General features: G+C 39.6%; 2 protein-coding genes and 1 non-coding gene across 12 annotated transcripts; 1 reads left to right on the forward strand and 2 right to left on the reverse strand.

The window, feature by feature from the left end:
* Positions 1–213: 213 nt before the first annotated feature.
* On the forward strand, positions 214–3,465 carry dusp23b (dual specificity phosphatase 23b). Of its 3 annotated transcripts, none has more exons than XM_084914845.1 (3): positions 214–673; positions 1,640–1,919; positions 2,274–3,465. In XM_084914845.1, exons 2-3 carry the CDS (start codon positions 1,650–1,652, stop codon positions 2,457–2,459), a joined length of 456 nt encoding a protein of 151 aa, XP_084770971.1. In that variant the 5' UTR covers positions 214–673; positions 1,640–1,649; the 3' UTR covers positions 2,460–3,465. The 3 variants fall into 3 exon arrangements, with proteins under 3 accessions (XP_084770971.1, XP_084770970.1, XP_084770969.1); XM_084914844.1 differs by lacking the exon at positions 214–673 and adding an exon at positions 689–984; XM_084914843.1 differs by lacking the exon at positions 214–673 and adding an exon at positions 689–956.
* trnal-cag (transfer RNA leucine (anticodon CAG)) lies at positions 413–495 on the reverse strand. Its single transcript has one exon. It is a non-coding gene; the product is annotated as a tRNA-Leu (tRNA).
* On the reverse strand, positions 2,533–20,072 carry afdnb (afadin, adherens junction formation factor b). Of its 8 annotated transcripts, XM_084914835.1 has the most exons (25): positions 19,847–20,072; positions 19,641–19,745; positions 13,518–13,710; positions 13,175–13,284; positions 12,963–13,087; positions 12,751–12,854; positions 12,605–12,646; positions 12,301–12,506; positions 11,969–12,114; positions 11,450–11,550; positions 11,080–11,351; positions 10,730–10,873; positions 8,839–9,037; positions 8,653–8,744; positions 8,474–8,560; positions 8,275–8,340; positions 8,094–8,167; positions 6,820–6,938; positions 6,568–6,726; positions 6,341–6,432; positions 6,059–6,202; positions 5,055–5,954; positions 3,500–3,587; positions 3,319–3,370; positions 2,533–2,820 (listed from the first exon to the last, which is right to left on the reverse strand). In XM_084914835.1, exons 1-25 carry the CDS (start codon positions 19,946–19,948, stop codon positions 2,727–2,729), a joined length of 3,816 nt encoding a protein of 1,271 aa, XP_084770961.1. In that variant the 5' UTR covers positions 19,949–20,072; the 3' UTR covers positions 2,533–2,726. The 8 variants fall into 8 exon arrangements, with proteins under 8 accessions (XP_084770961.1, XP_084770962.1, XP_084770955.1 ...); XM_084914836.1 differs by lacking the exons at positions 19,641–19,745; positions 19,847–20,072 and adding an exon at positions 16,335–16,638 and having other exon boundaries at positions 11,456–11,550; positions 13,175–13,281; XM_084914829.1 differs by lacking the exons at positions 19,641–19,745; positions 19,847–20,072 and adding an exon at positions 16,335–16,638 and having other exon boundaries at positions 13,175–13,281.
* Positions 20,073–20,412: the final 340 nt, after the last annotated feature.

Here is a 20,412-nt window from a genome sequence, read left to right on the forward strand (position 1 = left end):
GTGTGTTTGGCAACTTTAAAGGACATTTACTTTTTAAAAATGGTAACAGTGTAGCTATTTTGCTGCCCTCTGCAGGTACTGAAAGTGCAACTGCATGGATTACATTTAGGTTTTTCTCATTTTAATTTTAAATCATTATTTTTTGCATTTAAAATATAAAATAAAAAGTTGTAGACCAGCTAGATTTAACATAAAAAATCCCTGTCTCTTAACACTACATAACAGAGTCATTAAGGTCACTGAATCAAAACCAGTACTTTATGTTGTCAGTGTGGGTTGATTCTATGGGCCACAAACAAGGAGTCAGTCAGCATTAATGACTGAGAACCTTCACAGTCAGTCAGCATTAATCATAAACAAAACGGTGAAATAAAACCAGATTCTTGTATCAAAAAAAATGTAAAAAGGCTATTGTCAGAAGTGGGATTCGAACCCACGCCTCCAGGGGAGACTGCGACCTGAACGCAGCGCCTTAGACCGCTCGGCCATCCTGACTTATATACAGAAAGAGCTAGACCATGTTTTAAAGTCGATCATAGCAATCTGCACACTTATAATTGTGTTATTGTATATTGTGCTACTAAAACAACAATTTATCCCACTGTGAAGGCGCTGTACTCAAATCAGAAATCTTCTCTGTCATTAGCAGGCAGCTAAATATCCATTACAACAAGTAAGATGATTTTCATTGAAGAAATTGACAGCCGCTTCCCTCACTGATTGATTGATTGCCTGGCGCGTCAAACCTAGCATTGCAACAGACACAATCTAGCCTTGGTTAGATGACGTGTCTTTCCAGTTTTACTCTTGTAGAATCGTAGTAGTTATCAGCGAAATTGTGAAGTAGCTGCTATTAAGTTATCTTCGGTACGTGCTAACGGCGAACGTAGTAACTAGCTTGACAGACAGGGTGAGGCGGTTTGAACAAGTCCCTAGAGTGCATTCATCAGTAAACCGTGAGTAATTCTCAGGACTTTTTGACAGGTAATAGACATTAATTGTCTATAGGGAAGCTAATTGCTATAGGGTGAATTCCTCGCCCGAGTTGTCTTTACAAATCTGCGAGGTGCTTAGTTTCATCATACCATTGCTAAAGTTTAGCTAGGTGTTACCTTTTGTCACTTGCTTTTCTAATCTCTGAAAACAAACAGGTAAAGTCTGGTAAGGCCTGAAGTGTATTTCCGTACCAGACCTATGCCGTATAATGCTACATTTGTAACCCTATTAAACTAATCCCTCAATGAGTCACTGGACTTTATAGCCTAGCCAATAGCATTATGCTAACGTAAAGTAGACAGCTGCACAGTGTCACTTGGCACTACTCTTAGCGCTCTTTCCCGACTGTTTACTGATATATTTAAGATGTAAAAGTCGCTGTTGCTTTAACTGTGTCTATGTGAAGTTTACATGTTATCCTCAGAAAGATCAAATAATTTTTTAGTGTCCCGATTGAGACACTTTGAGGCGGGTTGTGACACGATAAAAAAATAAAAACACTTCCCTGGAAGTGAGGGTTCGAATCCCACTTGTGACATCAACAGTTTCAGACTAAGATTGTGGTTTTATTTTACCGTTTTGTTTATTGTTAATATAGACTGAATGTTTATAAAATAAAACCTATGCTCTGCCCTCTCCTCAGTTGAATACTTATGGCCTCCTTTGCTCCACACAACTTCTCCTGGGTGGAGCCAGGCAAACTGGCTGGACTGGCGATGCCCAGGATGCCATGTGAATACCGGTATATGGTGGACAATGGCATCAAGCACCTGGTTTGCCTCTGTGAGAGGAAACCACCCAACCATGACTCGTGCCCAGAGTTACAGCTTCACCACATCAAGATAGTTGACTTTACTCCTCCTTCACCCAATCAGATTGATAGAGTCCTCTCTATTGTGGAAGAGGCCAACTCCAAGGGTGAGGTAAGATCTCAGATGGTGACAGGCTGTGCATGATGGATGGTTATGCATTTAACAGTTGTATGCTAGCTCAGTACTGTAACTTAAAACATTTGACATTAAGTTTCATTTCTGTAAACAAACGTCTTCTTTTGCAGGTTTTCCCCTAACATAGCTAAGTGCTGCACTCTTCCAAGAGCCCAAAGGGGAGGGGGGGGGGATAATAGATTATTTTTAAAATGTATTACATAGCATTAGTAATATAATTTATCCCTTCTGGGAACAGCAAGCCTAGGAGAAATACTCCATAACCCCCAAAATATTCAGGGATACTTTATAGATAACTGACTCAAATAATGATTGTATTGTTTTCTACAGGGTGTGGCAGTTCACTGCATGCATGGTCATGGGAGAACAGGGACAATGCTGGCCTGCTACCTGGTGAAGACCAGGAAGATTTCTGGGATTGATGCGATCAACGAGATCCGTAGACTGCGACAAGGTTCAATTGAAACTCACGAACAAGAGAAGGCAGTGGTGCAGTTTTATCAGCGCATTAAGTAACATTAATTAACTGCTTCCACTAAAAGAAGCAGCAAACAGTTACTATAAATAAGAAAATGATGTAAGAAGTGCCTTAACTACTCCTAAATGAACATTTTATTACCTATTAATAGGAAAATACAAGAAGGAACAACAGTGCTGAACAATATTGTGTTAAAATTACCCACTTTTTGCCCTTGGGACATGTGATTAATAGATGCTGTCATGATGCTAGGAAATAATTACATTTTTTTTAATTTAAACATTTTTGTCTTCTGAGCTTTCTGTTTATGAACTGGACGCCAAGGAAAAAAGACGCTGGCGCTCCTTGAATGTTAGCTTCTCAGGAGCCGACGCTCTCTTCATTTTCTCCTCCTGGCTTCTGCAAATACATCCATCACATCAGAGATACCTGAATTATATCACATACGGGTGAAACAAACATCCTGTGCTGTTTTAGAATGTATTTATAAAGGGGACTTTACTTTATAGATTTATTTTACTCAGGGATATTATTCCGTTCTTTTTTTGCGCCACTGTGTGCAGATGTATCATTAAGTCTTCTTGAGAAGAAATGTGGCATTAGTAGCTGCCTGTTAAATTAGATCAGGGATGGGGAATTCCAGGCCTCAAGGGCCGGTGTCCAGCAGGTTTTAGATATCACCTGGGTCAACACACCTGAATCAAATGATTAGTTCATTACCAGGCCTCTGGAGAACTTCATGACATGTTGAGGAGGTAATTTAGCCATTTAAATCAGCTGTGTTGGATCAAGGACACATCTAAAACCTGCAGGAAACTGGCCCTTGAGGCCTGGAGTTCCCCCACCCCTGAATTAGATTAATGTTCCGCTTTGTGTGCCAAAAAAGTGTAAACTCACTCTTTTGATGCTGCTTGATGAACATCATGAGCTAATCCACTTAATCGCTGAGCTGCCAAAAACATGGACATTTTCCCAGTTAGAATCAAATGACATAGCTGATATGCACACATACCTTTCTGAATAAACAAAACTGACACTACAACATTCACTTTTCTTTAATGTGTGAATTAAGGATTACCTCTCTTTTCTTCATCTTCCTTTTTGGAGAGGTGAATTCCCATCTGCTTTTCCATTTTGTCCTTCCCACTAGAGCTTCTTGTGTTGTTCTGAACCAGGAAATAAAAGACAATAATGCAAATTATTGGGTGTTTTTTAGTTGTATCCACAAGTAAATTTGTCATTACAGAAGTATGCATGTACAGCTATGGTTAGATATGTTAGTTATGGTTAGGTTCATTATGGACATGAACTTCTTGGTAATTTTGACCTTTTAATGTTTTCTTTAATAATTTCTTTTTCTTTGGAATGTTCTTTTTCCAAGGGTAGAATGATTGTACAGCAAACGTCTTTATTGACTTAAAACATCAAGAATTGGGTGCATAAGATTGAATTTGAATTGAAATGTCCAGTAGCAAGTCGCACCTTGACCATACACGTTCAGTCAATACGTTTCTGGCATGAATCTGGCTGCATATCTGACCTCTCTTCTTGGCAGAGTAGGTAGAGTTCATTGAAACTGGCTGGCTTCCTGGCACAAACCTGGCTTTTAAGCCTAATCCACAGATTTTCAATGGGGTTGAGATCAAGGAATGGGAAGGCCATTCCAGAAGCTTAATGTTAGCCTGAGTTATCCTTTCCAAAACCATTTTTATGTGTATATGGGATCATTGTCCTGTTGGAACACCCAGTTTTGTTCTAGCTTCAAACATCTAGCTGTTGATTTGAGGTGAAATTTACATCTGTAGGGATGTAAAGCGTCACTGTGGACAGTGACGCTGGTGTTTCAGAAGTTTCCAGTTTATGGCAGGGTTGAGCCTTGGTGGTTTCTTAACCAGTTTCCTTTCATCCAAATATGACAATTTGGGTCTTCTTCCAGACCGAAGTGGTGACACATCTTTCTTTTACTCATTAACATTTGTTTGAACTGATGATCTTGGTCTCTATAGTTGCTTATAAATGGCTCCAAAAGACCTGCCAACATGTGTAAAGCTACAGTTCAATCCAATGAGTGCCGTCAATCAAATCCCTTTTATACTGACAAAGAGAAAATTCTAGTTGTAGTCAACCATGATGACGAATGAGAAGTTAATAGGCCTTGGAACCGTTAGCAAAACTTAAGAGTCTCTGTATACTCGAGGCTGTATGTAAACTTCGGTATATAAACCGTGTGGTTTAGAGAAAGTCAAAATAAAGTCCATCGAATTCTTGTATTTTGAATCATTCCACCCTGGAAAAAGAACCAATCAAAGAAATCATTAAAAGCCCCATTTTGCTATGATATTTAGGTACATGAAGAGTGTATGTAAACAAATAATTTAAAGCTGATTTTTTTTCTTAACACTCTCTACTAAAGTCCTAGAATAAATTACCATACTAGGCTCCCTTTAATACACTTTACTTAATACCACAAAAACTTTTGGGCGTCACTGTGTTCAGCTTTAAATTAGACGAGCTGTGTGACCTAAATAGGAATCGGAAGAGGTTCCAACAGTGTTGTGTATTAACAGTGTATGAACAGCATACACAAAAAACAGGCTCAGAAAGTAAAGTTTTCAGTGTGTTTTCTCTTTAACCTTGACCTGTGACATGCTGATCTCTAGCTGCTGTATCATCACCATCATGTCCAAATCGTTATCTTCATCCTCATCATCTCCTCTCTGCTGAACTTCCTGCAGCCTCTTCTGAAACTGCCACTCCAGGTTGAGCTTTCGGAGTCGGTCGTTCTCCTCCGCTGTGCGCTTAGCTTTAGCCTGAAGCTCTTGCATCTCCTGCTGCAGGAACTCCACCGCTTCAAGTCTCTGCTGCTTCTCCAGCTTCTCCTGGGCTTCCCTCTTCCAAGGATCAGACATATCCAGAGGGTCTTTCTGTTTCATTGGACCTGTGCTCTTTTTCTGTGAACAGGGAGGTTCTTGGAAGGAAACATGCTTTGTTGGAGTGATACTCACTTGAGGTTTTGCTACTTGATCTCTGTGCATGTTGAGTTTTTGTGATGAAAGTGAGGGCTGAAGTAGCTTCTTAGTTGGAGATACTGGACATGCAGAAGTACTACTAGCTTGGCTTTGAGGATTCTGCTTGTGTCCACTGATTTGAAGAGTTCGGCTCATCTTCACTGCCAGTGACGAAGAACTCTGCTGGAAAGTAGTGAGTGGAGGATTTGACTGGTGGCTCGCTGCTCTTGTTAGGGGGATGTCGATGCGTATCGGCTGGATTGAAGGTGTGGATGTTGAGTGTTGTGAAAAAGGGGTTCTCCAGACACCGGCACAGCTTACACGGCTGACCTGCTGCTGATTTGTGGGGGAGCTGTTATCAGAGAGGATGTCATGAGTAGAAAGACAAGAGCGGATAGGGAAAGATGTGCAGTAGTTCTCGGTTTGCTTTGCACCCTGATCCTTCTGTGTCCACTTGCTCTGACTTTTGTCCAGCAGGGGGCGTCTACTGTCTGTACACAAGTTCTCCTGAGAGAGGGCTTGGCGCTAGAGGGGGGTAAATAAAGAGATTTTAATGTAATTCTTTCTAGCTGTACTATTATGACTTTCCTTATGTATTTGTTTTAATGTCTTGGTACACCAAAACTTACCATGACGTTTAGAGATCTATTGGAGCTCTGTCCAGCTAAAGGTTTCAAAGACACTTGGAAAGTTTGCTGTGGTTTACTAGGTTCAGATACATTCCTGTCCTGGGATCTAGGGTTCGGTAGTGTCAAGTATTCCCAGTGGAATTTCTGACCACAAGAAAGGAAAAAGTGTTACGCTGAATCCTTAAATATTTAAATGTATATGGCCTGTGTAAGATCATGACAAGTCACTGAAAATGTGTTAAAAACATTGGTCAACAATAATAATATTAATAATAATCTCACATCAGAGCAAAGATTATTAGTGGACACAGAAGCGGTGCTGTTTCCTGTGAAAGGGTCAACAAGTTTAGCGCCATCCTCCAGGCAAAAGTCTGCTGTAATAAGAAGAAAATAAAAGTACTGCAGCTGTTATTATGACTCGCTCTCCAATGTTATGCATATTTAACAGTAAGAAATATGTGCGGTTAGCGCTCAGCAACAAAAAGTGACAACAGGAGAAGAGCGCCCACCGGCCATGTTGGGGTTGGAGCGATAAAATTGCCTGTTCCTCTGCATTATCTGCTGTTTCTTCCTTCGACTGCCTCCATGGAGCTGCTCTGAGGGACTGTGGTCCTCTGTGCTGTACTTTATGCAGGCTTTATTGTTTGGCTTAGTGTGGTCTCTCTCCCCTTATGAGGCAAGAAAAGGTCTTTGTCAGGTAAAAGAAGGTAGAAAGTAATGGAAAAAAAGCAGAGGTTTGATTTGAGTGTACTGGTGCTTGCCTGTAGTCTTCTCTGGGGTGGATTCTCTCAGCAGGGCTTCTAGGCCGTGGTAACTAGCTGCAAATTTTGCAACCTGTAAGGTCACAATGGGGCCAGTTTGCATCATGATCGCTGCTGCCCTAAACCAGTGTAAGATTAATAAGGTTACTTTTCATTAATGTCACAGTTTAGAGATTGTTTCGGAATTACTAAATACTTAAACTTGGCTAAAACACTCTTAAATTTTGGCATTTGTAAAGTTAAAAACATGCTACTCTCAACCAGCTAACCTGTGCTGTGTGTCTAATAGTTACATTGCAGTTTTGGGGGGGGAAAAGAAGACAAATAGTTCATGAAATGCAGCATAATGTATCATATTAAAGGGAACAGAGAGAGCAACACGCTTTATTATTTATGTTTTCAAGACTACGCCCTACACTGTCACAGTGATGCAATAAAAAGTTTTGGAAAATCACACACTGCATGAAGCATGAGTTTTTATAGACTGTAGAGGCCAAAGATTTCAATCTATTCTGCTCCAATAATATGGGAAAACATGATAAAATACACAATTTTGGTATGTAATGCTTCAAGGTCAGAAGTCAGGATCACACAAATTGGGAAAAAGCTTTAGTTTTCTTTATCTCGAGATTTTAAAGCAATAAATTATAAACCGTTATTTCAATATGACATTATATGACTTTACAATGGGACAAAAAGATTAAAATACTATACTAGATTTCCATTTTAACAATAATGACATCAGCACAAATGATCTATAAAAACTGCTGATGTCATCATTTTGTAATAAAAACAGTGTGATAAAAACATCAAAGTTTTAGTGTAGCCTTTTCCTTCGGGGGAGTTGCACTGTCTAAGTACTCTTGTTATTATTGTTATTTTTCAGAAGTGAGGCTGATATGCATGTGTTGAAGGAGGAAAGGATCATATCTGTGCTTCTGAATGAAAAGAACAGTACTTAAGTAAGCATATAGTACACAAAGCAAACATACAGAAAGTATGCGTTTACTATAATCACCATCTGTGAGCGCGTGCAGCCTACAGAGGTTGTGATGAGATCATAGATTAAAAATAAGGGTATCCCAGATGTTACATGATGTCATATCATGATGGGAATATCAGTTTCACTAATTGTAAAAGAGAATAATTCAGGGTTATTCTTATTCACTTATGATCTCTCCTGCAGTTTTCAGCTTAGACTAACCACCATCCTGCTTTCAAAAAGAAAAGATAAGAAAAGCTAAACATTTCCCTGGCTGGTGTGCAGTAGCTACCTTTCTTGGCTGAGACCAACCAGGCTTTGACCATCCACACTGAGCAGCTGATCTCCAGCAGTTAACTGGCCATTCTGGACAGAGTAAAGAGACACAGTTTGATTAAGTGCGTATTTGCGCAGTTCATTGAAAATTCTGCTCCTCTTTTTCAAAGATGGACCTAAACTGTGTTTATTCTCACCATTTCAGCCGGTCCTCCCTTGACGATGGATTTAATATAGATCCCAAGGGTACACTGCCCAGCTCCCTGCAGCAAAATAAGAGGCAGGCTGTTCATTTACTGAATGGTTTACACATTTTTTTGACATCTGTAGTAGTGAATACTAAAATGCTAAAAACTAAGAAATAACAGAAATAGTCAGGAATAAACGAACGGTCACCTTGGCAGCTACAATGCTGACCCCCATCCCACTGTTCAAAGGTTTGTTCAGTGTGATCGTCATAATCTCTGGCTGCCTATGTGCTGCCTGTCAAAGAAGAAATTATGCACCCTTAAGTCAAAGTAAAATCATATTTCAACACATCTTGGGCCATGTGTTTCTTTTTTGTTTTCGTTTACCCAATATGTACTCTCTACAGAAGGGTCAGATTCGCTGAAATAAATGGTCCAGTCCCCTTTGGCGTTTGGCTGGGGTGTTAAAGAGCAGAGACCTGTAAGAGAAGGATGTAATATGGTGAAGCAAAGATCCCATTTTAGGTTTAAGTACAGTCGCTTACCGTAATCTGAATTTTTAAAAATCCATACCTTTTTGGCACATTGGCTCCAAAAACTCTCTAAACCCCTGAGGGATTCCTCTCACAGTCTCACAGGAGTATCCTCCCTCCGGCAGCAGGAAGGGCAGGTGGAGGTCGAGGCTCTCCTGCAGCTGGATGTCCTGTCCTTCGCTCCGAATCAGGTTATCCGCTGAGGCCTCGGCAGCTGTCACTACAGCATTGATCAAATCCTGCAGTGAGGACAGGCAGCGGATCACGCAGCTGAAATATTTCAGGAAATGGTCGATGTGCTGTATAGAGTAGATTGCCATTAGTCATTATGTGGTAAGGCTTCAGGAAACGGATATCCAATCGGCTGGGACTCAAAATCTGGAAAAGGACCCTGACCTCAGACCTCAGTTGCAAATAAGTGCTGTTACCTTCAGGCAACTATAGTAATGGAGCAGGTATTGGTGCTAGTTATAAAGAACAGCAGCAATAATATAAGTTAAAGATTTATCAGTTACAGTTAATATAGTTAAAATACTGTATATTCAGTATTGCTTAGTTAAAATTAGTTTTTGGACAGATGTAATGCTTTGTTATATATGCACAGTAAAAAAAAATTTCTAATAATCTTGTAAGTCTTAGCTAAAACTATTCCTCTGTTCTGCTGCATGTCCGCCTCACGATGCTCAGTTCTTCTTCTCATGTACTGCCTACACCCAGACATTCTCAAGCCAACCAAGAGGCAAAACCTCTCTTGCACATCGCGAATCTGCTGCTCAGTCTCCTCCCAGTCAAACATGCTCAAAATACCTCACACATGAGGTGTTCAGTCTTTCCTAAGGTGCCCGAACCACTAACACAATCTAATATTAGATGCAGTAAATCATACCCTAGTTGACGTTACCAATGAGCGGTTTATACAGTGAACGTTTTAGAGGTGTTGATATAACTGTTGGACTTTTCGATGACTTCGTTTATACAAATGGAACAACGACACCACTGTGGAAGGACAAAAAAAACCTGCAGTTCCTCAAATGTCCACTTGAGGCTGGCTTCCAAAAGTGAGTCCATTCCCATAGATTTCAGAAGCATTAAAAAGTGTGAATATATTCTGTTACAAGAGTTTTCAGCTAATTCCCCAGTTTATGTTGTAAATCTTTGCCTCATTCAAAAGCACTTCTTTTTTTATTTAAGTGTTTTCTTTCTAATATTTACATTCCAGTTAAGACAACTTGAGGTTCAGTATCTTGCCCAAGGATAATTTAGGATGCAAACTATCAACCTTTCTATTGGCAGATGACCTTCTCTACCTCCTGAGCTACAGCCGCCACACATTTTCAACTCACAGATTTTACTAAAGCTTTAAGTTATGGATTATTAGGGGTGTGGTGGGTGCTTCCCGAGACTGCAAGGGGTTACTTCAGCCAATTCAAGACATTAAACTGGACTTTGCTGTGTTTGCACTGTTGGTGGCTTTTGACTTTTTGATTTAGGCGTATAACAAAAGCTATAGCCCTGTCCTCTGCCTTTGTTGTATGTTACTTAGCATTAATAAGCATTAATTGGTATCTCTCTGAGCTGTTACCTGATCGAGCATGATGGCACATGATGGATAGTCGGCGTAAACATTTGTTCTCAAACTCCCAAATAAAGTAATATGACAGCTCAATTTACTATTTCTTATATATTATTCATTATCATATTATTCACCATTAATTATTCACACAGATCTATACAGCGGCACTCCTTTTCTGTGGTGAAGCTTTTAATTCAGCAAGGCACACTAACCCTACGTTTATGCCAGCGTACTGTTTTCTCTGTCACATGAAAATGTGTTTCACATAATTTGACTAACTGATCTTTAGAGTTGGACCTTTTCTTTCAAGGATTTACAAGCATGAGTGGAAGTGGAAGAGCAGACTGAAGGTACTCACAGGGGGGATGTGTGGCTCATTGGTTGCATAGAGGTAGCCAGCCAGCAGCATGTGCAGCTGCAGTGAGTTCAGCTTGAAACAGGTTGTCTGGATGTCCTTCGCATCCTGCATTGAGTACTTGTTCATGGTCAGGAGGGTGGTTGCCTAGAAACAGCCAGGCAATGCTATTTTAACGGCTTTAAACAAATGAAACGCGCCGTAAATTAAAGCCAATAATACATCTGTCGAAAGCTCTTCATATTAGAGAGAATAAAACCTGGTTCAGGTTTAAATCATTTTTGAGGTAGAAAGTTTTAGTTTTGGTAAAAAGTGCTACTGTTTTAACAGTGTTCAAACAGAGAGTTGCATACCTGGATGATGTGGCCCAGGTGGCAGTCAGCTGCCAGCTCCAGGCCCTGTCTCTCTGCCCAGGCTTCGATGGCTGTGAGCCTCTGACGGAGAGCAGCTCCCCAGTAGTGGGAGCGCAAGCCTGGGGTGCTGGCTTCAGGGCTCATGAGCTGATTGAAAAGCCAGACGCTGATGTAGTGGAAGAGCTGAGAGAAGAGCTGGATGGTGAGGGCAGGGTTGACCTGACAACGGCGTAACAGAGACATGGTGTTCATCAAGGTGTTAAGCACCATTTCTGCAACAGGAAGACAGAAAAAAGAATGTTTAGTAAAGTCAAGGATCCAAAAACAGTTCACTTAGTAAAATATATATATGCTAATTTAATAACCAAACCTGCACCTATACCAGCTGGCAGGGAACCATATTGCTCAGGATCAATCAGAAAGGTTGGCAAATGTTTCCTCAGCTCATTCTGCAGACACTGTAGCAGACAACTGGATTAAAAAGTATAACAATTAGACTTTGGGTGATACACTATGCATAAGATTAGATCAAATCAGAGTAACATACATAAGATACAAAAATATAATGTAGTTGCACATAAACATAAGACATGCAAAAAGTCTTTTCATAATCATAAGTTTTAAACAGCAGGTGGGCAGGGGCTATATTCCCTCTCACTGACATCATACAGAGCCAGGAGAAGAAAAAACTTTCAGAAATGTGTCCTTATACTTGTGTAACAGCAGATATAATGAAAAACACAGTAAGTCCTCTCTAAAGTTCTTGTTTTTACTTGTATCACCACATATAAAAACACATCTTTAGATCATATTAAACAAAGTGGAAAAATTAAGAAAATGACATGTTCAAGCCAAACAGAAGGCTATGGTCTGATTGTGTCGTGTCTACCTGTAGGCTTTGTGCACCAGGTGGGACAGGTCCAGCTGGCTCTGCTGTGTCAGTGGGCTGAGGTCTTGGTCATGCTTGAGGAAGTTTAGCAGCTCAGAGGAGTTGGCCATCCAGAAGGCGAGAGCCCCGCCAATGGTCTGCTGCCTCTGGAAAGGTAAATGTAGCCCACATATGAGCATCGTGCAAACTTAAAGAACACCTGCAAACATGATTCTGAAGTGTTAGTGTCTGAAAGTCCACCTTGACTGTAGACATAATTTAAATTAAACAATAAAGTGACATTTCCTCGAAGTTAATATTTGCAAATGTCACAGAATCTGTCATACACTTGCCTGGATGACCTTCCCTGTCATCGACACCATTTTGTTACTGATCGAGGTTACACTGTCTGCGTGCTCTGAGGTTCGAGAGTCTTGACCGTACTGGCGTTGTAGAGCAAACCGGCACGCGGCGTAGAGGACGTATGCAGGCGAGAGCTTGAAGTGAACGGTGGAGCTGTTGGTGTAATTTATAACTGCACACAGGAAGGGCTCTGCAACTAAATGTGTAAAAGACACCAGCAGGGGGCAGGAGGACATTATGAGAGAGTTTGCAAATGCCTTGTATCAAACTATAAAATGCTTATTTCACACTCACAGTTATCAGAGAAGTGAACGCCAATCGGTAATCCAGCTTGATCTGAAAGTTCACGATTAGATTTGGATTTAGAATTTAAATATGCCAGACAGTGTCCAAGTGAGGCACACATTTATGATCCAGTCTGTAGTGTTAAGATTACTCACCTGCAGCAGCCTGCCTCTGTGGTCTTTTCTTTTCTGTGCAATATTTTTGTGCATCAAGGTTAGACAAGCAAATGCTGTCATTGTTGAGTGAACTTTCAGCTGGCCTGGATAATAATTTAAAAGGAGAGGATGTTATTCTGATGGTTCGGTAGGTGTGACACTGGTAGTCTGGCAAATAAGAAGTAAAAACTGCGAACAATGAAACGTTTTACCCATTCTCATCCTCTGAAGCTTTGTCATCTGTGTTGCTGTTCCTCTCTTTCTTCTTTCCTTTTCTTGACAGCGTCCTCTTAAAGTTTTGTATGAAGCCTCCTTTCTCTTTCTCCTCGAACTTTTCCTTTATTGTTAAACACATAAAACGATGGCGCGGGTGTCAGACAGTACGTTACAGTTATAATTCAGGTTCGATGGGTGTTAGAGTTACCTCCACGCTGTCCTTGTCTTTCTTGAGCACAAAGCGTCCTTCTCTGTTGGCTGAGTTCCAGTTTAATTGCACAACTAAAGGTCTCTCATTCAGATCCAGCTTGCGTTCTTCTTCCATACAAAACATAGAAAGCAAGAAGAGCTTAGTTACTGAATCATATAAGCGACTAGAGCACGTGGCTGTGCTTGATTACTCCTTTATATAATATATCTTGTTTTAAAAATATTAACATAATGATAAAAACTGACATTTCAGTATTACCCACACATGCCACTATAAAAGCAAATAAGCAGCCAGAAACATGCAGTGTCGTCACCTGTTTTCTCTTGAGTTAATTGCTTACCCCTGTTGTTGTGGATTTCATACAGGGCATAACTAGTAGTCAGCATTTTCATGTCGGGCCTGAATTTCTCTGACAGCATGTCAATGATCTCACGAGTCACTGAGTTGCTGCAGACGCGCAGACACTTCGTGGCCACGTTGCCTTCAGCAGGATCCTCGAAGTAGAAGCGCATCACGCCATGAAATTCCAGATTCTGCCAAGAAACGTGACGTTTTTAGAGTGTTTTGCGGGTTTGCCTTTAATATTACTGCAGTCGTGAAAGAACTAAGACGAAGTTTGAACCAGTGGCTTGGGTATATGCAGGGTAACCAGTCATACATGACAGCTTTGAACTGTGTCCTGTGTTTTCTGTTCATTAAATTTACCTTTTTTATTGTATAAAAAAAACCCCACGCTTTTCTATCCTTCTGTGTCCTTCCTTAACTGTGAAGGTGAATAGACTTTGAAAAGGAATGGACCAATTTAGTCTTTATAAAGAGCTGTTTTCTATTTAGGAATTTAAAAAGCTTTCAGAATGTCCCTGAGAACCGTTCCTGCTGCTCCTCGTGTCTAAAACAAAACAAACGACCCGTTAAATCTGAAGCTAAAAACAGGATTCCAACTGAGAAAAAGTCTATTTTCTAAGATTTGGAGCTTGGAGTTAAGAGAACATTTGAATTTTGATCAGCTGGTTATAGCCCCACAGAGAGAAACAGGCACTACAGCTTACGCTAAATGTAAGTTAAATGAGCAGAGCAAGATTTACAGTTTCTGCTGTCCTCTATACAGTTGTGCTCTGAAGTTTATGTACAATTAATTTTATGGTAATTTTAGGCTTTTAATGATTTTGCTGAGCTGTTGTTTTTTCAGGGTGGAATAATTATACAGTATACATCTTTAATGACTTTAAAAAACAAGAATTGGGTGCAAAGTTTGAATTTATTTTGGATTTTCTTTATACACTCACATAAATATTTTAATAAGTGATGCTGGAGTTTCCACAATGTCTTTAAAGTTGGCAAGGCCAAGGCCTGTTAACTTCTCATTAGCAATCATGATCAAGTACGACTGGTAGTTTTTCTTCGAAAAGCATAAAAAAGATTTGTTTGACAGCACTCAGTGGATTGACCAATACTCAGAACGATGGAAAAGTAGATATACACACCCTGTGAAGGTCTGTTAGAGCCTTTTTTAAAACAACTGCAGATTCCAAGATCATCATTTCAAGCAATTGTATATAAATACATGTTGTTAAGATGGAAGAAGACCCACGTATCCTGTGACTCCAGCCAACTGTAATTTCCATCACCAGTTAAACTTAATCAGATAAAAATAGACATTTTCTAACCTCATAACAAACAAATATGTGATATTTATTTGGGGGAAAAAGAAAATGATCATTTTACTGAAATTATGAAGTTACTGTTACTAACAGCCTGAGGCCTTTCTTTGTGGAGTTTGCATGTTCTTTTTGTGCCTGTGTAGGCTGGATACTCCAGCTTCCCTGAGGTACAACCTTTCTATGGTGTACCCCACCTGCACCTGCCCAGTGACAGCTGGGATATGCTCCAGCCATGCCCCTCTGTGACCTCGAACTAAGTGATAATGAAAGTGAATAGAGGCTTCTGTATTTTTATATACTTTTGGGGTTTAGCCTTTAATTGATAGGACAGTGGAGAGAAGACAGGAAATTTGGGAGCAAGAGCAAGGAGAAGACACGCAATAAATGGCCCCAGGGCAGATTCAGACCCAGGCTTCTACAGTAACTTAATGCAACATGATTAAAAGCAGAGACTCAACCCAGTGAGCTAAACAGGCCCTCGGAAGCTTCTGTATTTAAATGTTGGGGCTATTTTCAAACACAGACTTTCTGTGTGTTCTGCAATTTTGGCTACAGTAGCTCTTTTGCAGGATTAAACAACATCAGCCTACTTTTGCAGAGCTTTGGATCTGTTCACCCATCTCTTATTCCTTTACCCAGTTGGTAGGCACTAAGCACTGCATCACAAGACCCATTGTTTTGGAGATGCAATTCTCTTGCCATCACAGATTGTCTTATCAAAGTCCATCCTGTTGCTAAAGTCTGGTCACCGCTCAGACATAGTGAAGCTCAGTGGGATGTTGCACACATGTTCACTGGCTCAACCAGTAATTTATCAGTGAGAACCTTTTTTTGCAGAACCTCTACTATTCATTACATTTGTATTTATCTTCAGAGCTTCAACAGATAAAACTAAAAAATCAGTTAAGAGCACTTCCAATTAAAATTTCTGTAACCCTCCAGTGCAAGGAAAAGTCTCAGCCTGGCCACCTCAGTAAAAAGAATAACTACTATAACTTCATATTTCAGTGGTTTAAAAACTGTGGCTGGTGGGTGAATATAATATAGCACACAAATAACTAAACATTTTCCCTATTAACCACGAATATTTCAGTTATTTTACAACAGATAATTTTCCTGTTTTAGAACATAAGAATATGCTAGTGGCAAAATATCTGATCAGACCAGAAAAGTAAAGGCCAAAAGTACGCAGCTGATTCTTCTGTAATAATAACCAGTAAATCCAGAAATTTAAGAAGCTTTAAATTTAAGAGTAAACGCCAGAATTTGATATAAATAAATTTGAAAAACTGATTATCTAAATACTTTCTATTGATTGGCTAACTGTCATTTTTAAAAATGAGCTTTTAAAGTAACATGTCTGTGTCTTATAATATCAAATAGCACCAATAATTAAAAGTAGAAAAACATTTTTATCTTTGAAACTACATCTAAAACTGTGGCACTGACAGAAAATACAGAAACCTTCACAAACACAGATACTTTGTGTTCCTCACCTCGTCGGGTTGGCTAATTTCAAACAGGTCCAGTCTGTTATTGTTCCACTGTCTGATGACTTTCCCTAACTTATCTTGTTCGTCCTCTTCGGGCATTTTTAACAACCAACCTCAAAGTTGTTTTCTAAATAACAGCAAAGCTCCTTCCTACAAAAACAGGCTGTTTCAGTAGGACTGCAGCTCTCATCGAATCTATTCCCCACTTACATTGTTCTCTGCAGTGAATTCGTAAACATAGTTGCCTACTTAATACTCACATACTCATCCGCTCTTCAAGCCCCCTCTCCGCTCTGCCCTCATTTAACAGGTCAGTGGATCTTTGTTATGTGAGAGACACAGTTTCCTAATCACACATTTGATACAAGAAAATAATTCCCACGTTTATCGGGCAGCACAGATTTAATCTATCATTTTCTCTTTTCATTATTTTCACCACTTTCAAACATAATTGTCTTTAAAGATTGTATTTTGCTGAGAAAACATTTTTTCTCAGTCACCTCTTTTTTCTTTTTTTCTTTTTTCACAGCATTGTTTATGCTTGAGGGAATCCCATTTCTCACGCATGCCATTGATTTTCAGCACAATTTATAGTTACATGTCTTCCCATGTATGTGGGGCAGCTTTTGTTGGCTGCTCCAAAGCTTTCTGGGTAAACCTTCGGTGGAACAAAAGGCGTAACAAAACCATCCTCAATTATACATACAGTATAGATTTTTCTTTTTTTAAATGAACAATCAAGCGTATTGTTGTCTGGATGATGGAATGTGCAGATTTCTCAGAGAAGCAGAAAAACAAAAAACTACATTAAAGTTTCTTCCATTATTGTCTGTTTGATGAACACATCGAAGCTCCAGCCCAGGAGAATAACAATTTATATATATATATATTTTTTTTTTAATTGAAAAGCTTAGTTTATACAGTGTTTTATATATAAGGTTATATAAACATATAATGGTGTAATGGTGTGGAGAATATTTTCTTGGCACACTTTGGTACCAACTGACCACGTTTAAATTGTTGCTGAACATGTCGATCCCTATATTACTACATTATACCAATCTTCTGATGACTAATTTGAGCAGGATAACACTATCTCACAAAGCTCAATTCAGCTATATGTAGCTCTAATGACCAATCACATTGGAACAGGGTTACAGGCAGGTAAACAGCGCATGTGAAAGTAACAAAAGAAAGCTATTGCATCTGCATTTCAGAACCAGGTTCATGGAGTTGTGGTAGTGGGATGGATGTATAGATAAACCAATATAGAGCTGAATTCATGAAAGAGGTGTTTATTAAACACAATCAATAAAAGGAACAGAAATTATAGTACTCAGACAACATAAGGGTCTTGTAGGAGCCAAAGTGTTTTATAAATGGCTACATGTTGGCAAAATTGCATATTTGGTCTTTGGGTCTGTAACTCAAACACCTGAGGGTTTTTTGTTTTAGTTTTAGCACCCCTTTTATCTCAAGGAGACATAAAGGTGCTGATCCCTTATTCATTTGACTGTCTTTACACCTTGTGTGTTTCATCACTTCACAGTGTCTATATTTCTAGTTAACACTTCATATGAATGTAACACAAGTCTGCACAACCACGGCAGTTTTAAATAACTTTTCACTGGCTGTGAAGCTACTGTTCAGTGTATTGTAAACACGGGACATCTGCAGAAAAAATCCACTAATGTTTTTCTCTGTGAAGCGTCAGACTTTCATCAAGCTGTTTCCCTCTGCATATTTCGATTTCTCTTTCTTCCTGTCAGAAAGCGCACACAAACAGAAATGAAGGACTTCGAACATGAATCTCTCTGCGGCAAATGCCTAATTGGAAAACTGGGCTTTTTAAGCACACTCTTGTCTCTTAGACATCAAACACTGATTTTCTTTCTGCTGTCTTCCTCCCTCCTCCAGTGTTTTTGTCAGCACATTTCTATTTCATGTTTTGAAATTTATTTTTCATTATCCTGAAACATTTCTGCAAATCAATTCTATGATCTCTGGCAGGGCAACTCTAGACATCTCAGGCAACAGTGTTACCTGTACACTGTACCACATCAACATCACACCTGAAACAAAGATAACATATGTAATATGCTAAATACTTTAAATTTTACTATATACAAAATAGTTGCAGGTAGATCAAAAACTTTAAATTAACTGTAAAGAACCAGAGGCAGCTCCAGCCACATACTGGCCAGTCTGTATAGCAGGAATGGGGCTACAATGGCTCCAGTGCCACTAGCTGATGAACACACTGACACACCCAAATTTCTGTGAGAAATTAAAACGGACAACGGGAAGTTAGAGCCACATTGGTCTGAAAATATAGAAGTGTCTTAAACCTGCTCTTTTTTTAATGGGCACCAGAGGGCGATATTGGTGGTTGAAAGGACTGGTGGTAGACTTTTGCCTACAGCGATTTCACACATGATGCAAGTGCACATTGCTTTTGAGATGTCTCCAATAATGTGAATTCGATACAACCACTGGTTGGCGAGTGGTTCCTAGCAGTTGTTCACTGGGTGAAATCAGTTCAGCTCCAAAAGCTCCTATACTCCTATACCAGGGGTGGGCAATTCCAGGCCCCGAGGGCCGGTGCCCCTGCAGGTTTTAGATGTGTCCTTGAACCAACACAGCTGATTTAAATGGCTAAATTAGCTCCTCAACATGTCCTGAAGTTCTCCAGAGGCCTGGTAACAAACTAATCATGTGATTCAGGTGTGTTGACCCAAGGTGAGATCTAAAACCTGCAGGACACCGGCCCTCGGGGCCTGGAATTGCCCACCCCTGTCCTATACTCTTTGTCTGTAAACTGTTAGCCGATAAACGTCTAGCTGCACAGTCAGATCCATCCTTCACTTGTCACCTTCAATTTCAAAACCAAAATGGCCATGGTGAAAGTGAGTATCTGAGGGAGCATCAAACCCTTGTTGACCAGCAGATAAAATATGAGCCCAATGGGAAGCTCCACCACAGCACAGAAAAAAATCCAAGAAGACATTATTACGTGCTTGTAAACCTGGATCAAAGAATTATAGTATGGTACCATCGTGATGTATAAAAACATAAAATCCTTCATTGTAGTTTCAGACTGATTTACCAAGTATACATTAAAATTAGAGTGTTTTTTCTTATATTTGGTGTCCTGAACAAGTCCATAATTGACATAATCGGGTGTACTTCCTTCTTTTACTGCTAATGAATGATCTAAAAACATTTTAATAGACTGTTAAAATATTCCATTTGTAAATTGCATCTCCTATGTTAACAAGAATATACAGTTGTTCAAAAATGTTGTCATACCTCTGGTAGATCATGTGGTAAACATTTCCCATTGCATTTAGCAATGTTTGCAGCAACTTTCATGGCCTCCGTAGTTCTTTGTTGTGAAAACAACCAGTGTGGATCCTTTTAACAAACACAACACAACTTACTATTGGACTCAGCGTGAATATGAAGTGAAGATTAAGCATTGAATGTGTCACATTGAAGGAAAATTATATTCATACAAATGGTTTGAGATAAACAGGATGCAAAGAAGACTCATGGCCAGCTGCAGAGTCTTCCAGGAGGACAGGAAGTAAGCCAGACCAGCCAGGCAGGATAACCATGCCAATAGAGTAGGAAGTTCAAATCACCATGGCCACAAATTTCCTGTTGTTGGACCCAAAGAACTCAATCACTACATAAAGAAAATAACATGTTTTAGCAGAACATTGAAAGCGGATAACACAACAAAGGAGACAATATGTGACAAAATATGCTAACTTAATCATCAAAGGGTAGATTTGATCTTTCGCAGCCAACAACCTAGTGTAAAAGATGGATAGATAAACCTCCATTCTATCTAGTGGCCAACAGGGGGTTCTCTAGTTAAAAAATAAAAGTATAAAAATGTACAAGAAATCATTGTGTAGTTTTCACTTGATTTGATATGTCACTACAGGGAGTGCAGAATTATTAGGCAAATGAGTATTTTGTCCACTTCATCCTCTTCATGCATGTTGTCTTACTCCAAGCTGTATAGGCTCGAAAGCCTACTACCAATTAAGCATATTAGGTGATGTGCATCTCT

The sequence above is a fragment of the Perissodus microlepis genome, chromosome 19, assembly GCF_051167445.1.
Source record: "Perissodus microlepis isolate ML-2025 ecotype Zambia chromosome 19, ASM5116744v1, whole genome shotgun sequence".
Classification (NCBI taxonomy): Eukaryota; Metazoa; Chordata; class Actinopteri; order Cichliformes; family Cichlidae; genus Perissodus; species Perissodus microlepis.

Bases quoted from the DNA above. Each gene is read 5' to 3' on its own strand.
- dusp23b (XM_084914845.1), top strand. From the start codon at position 1,650: ATGGCCTCCTTTGCTCCACACAACTTCTCCTGGGTGGAGCCAGGCAAA. The intron at 1,920-2,273 runs GTAAGATCTCAG...TGTTTTCTACAG, and splicing joins AGGCCAACTCCAAGGGTGAG to GGTGTGGCAGTTCACTGCAT.
- afdnb (XM_084914835.1), bottom strand. From the start codon at position 19,948: ATGGTTATCCTGCCTGGCTGGTCTGGCTTACTTCCTGTCCTCCTGGAA. The intron at 6,727-6,819 runs GCAAGCACCAGT...TTGCCTCATAAG, and splicing joins CACCCCAGAGAAGACTACAG to GGGAGAGAGACCACACTAAG. The intron at 3,371-3,499 runs GTAATCCTTAAT...TGTTTTTGGCAG, and splicing joins GGAAGATGAAGAAAAGAGAG to CTCAGCGATTAAGTGGATTA.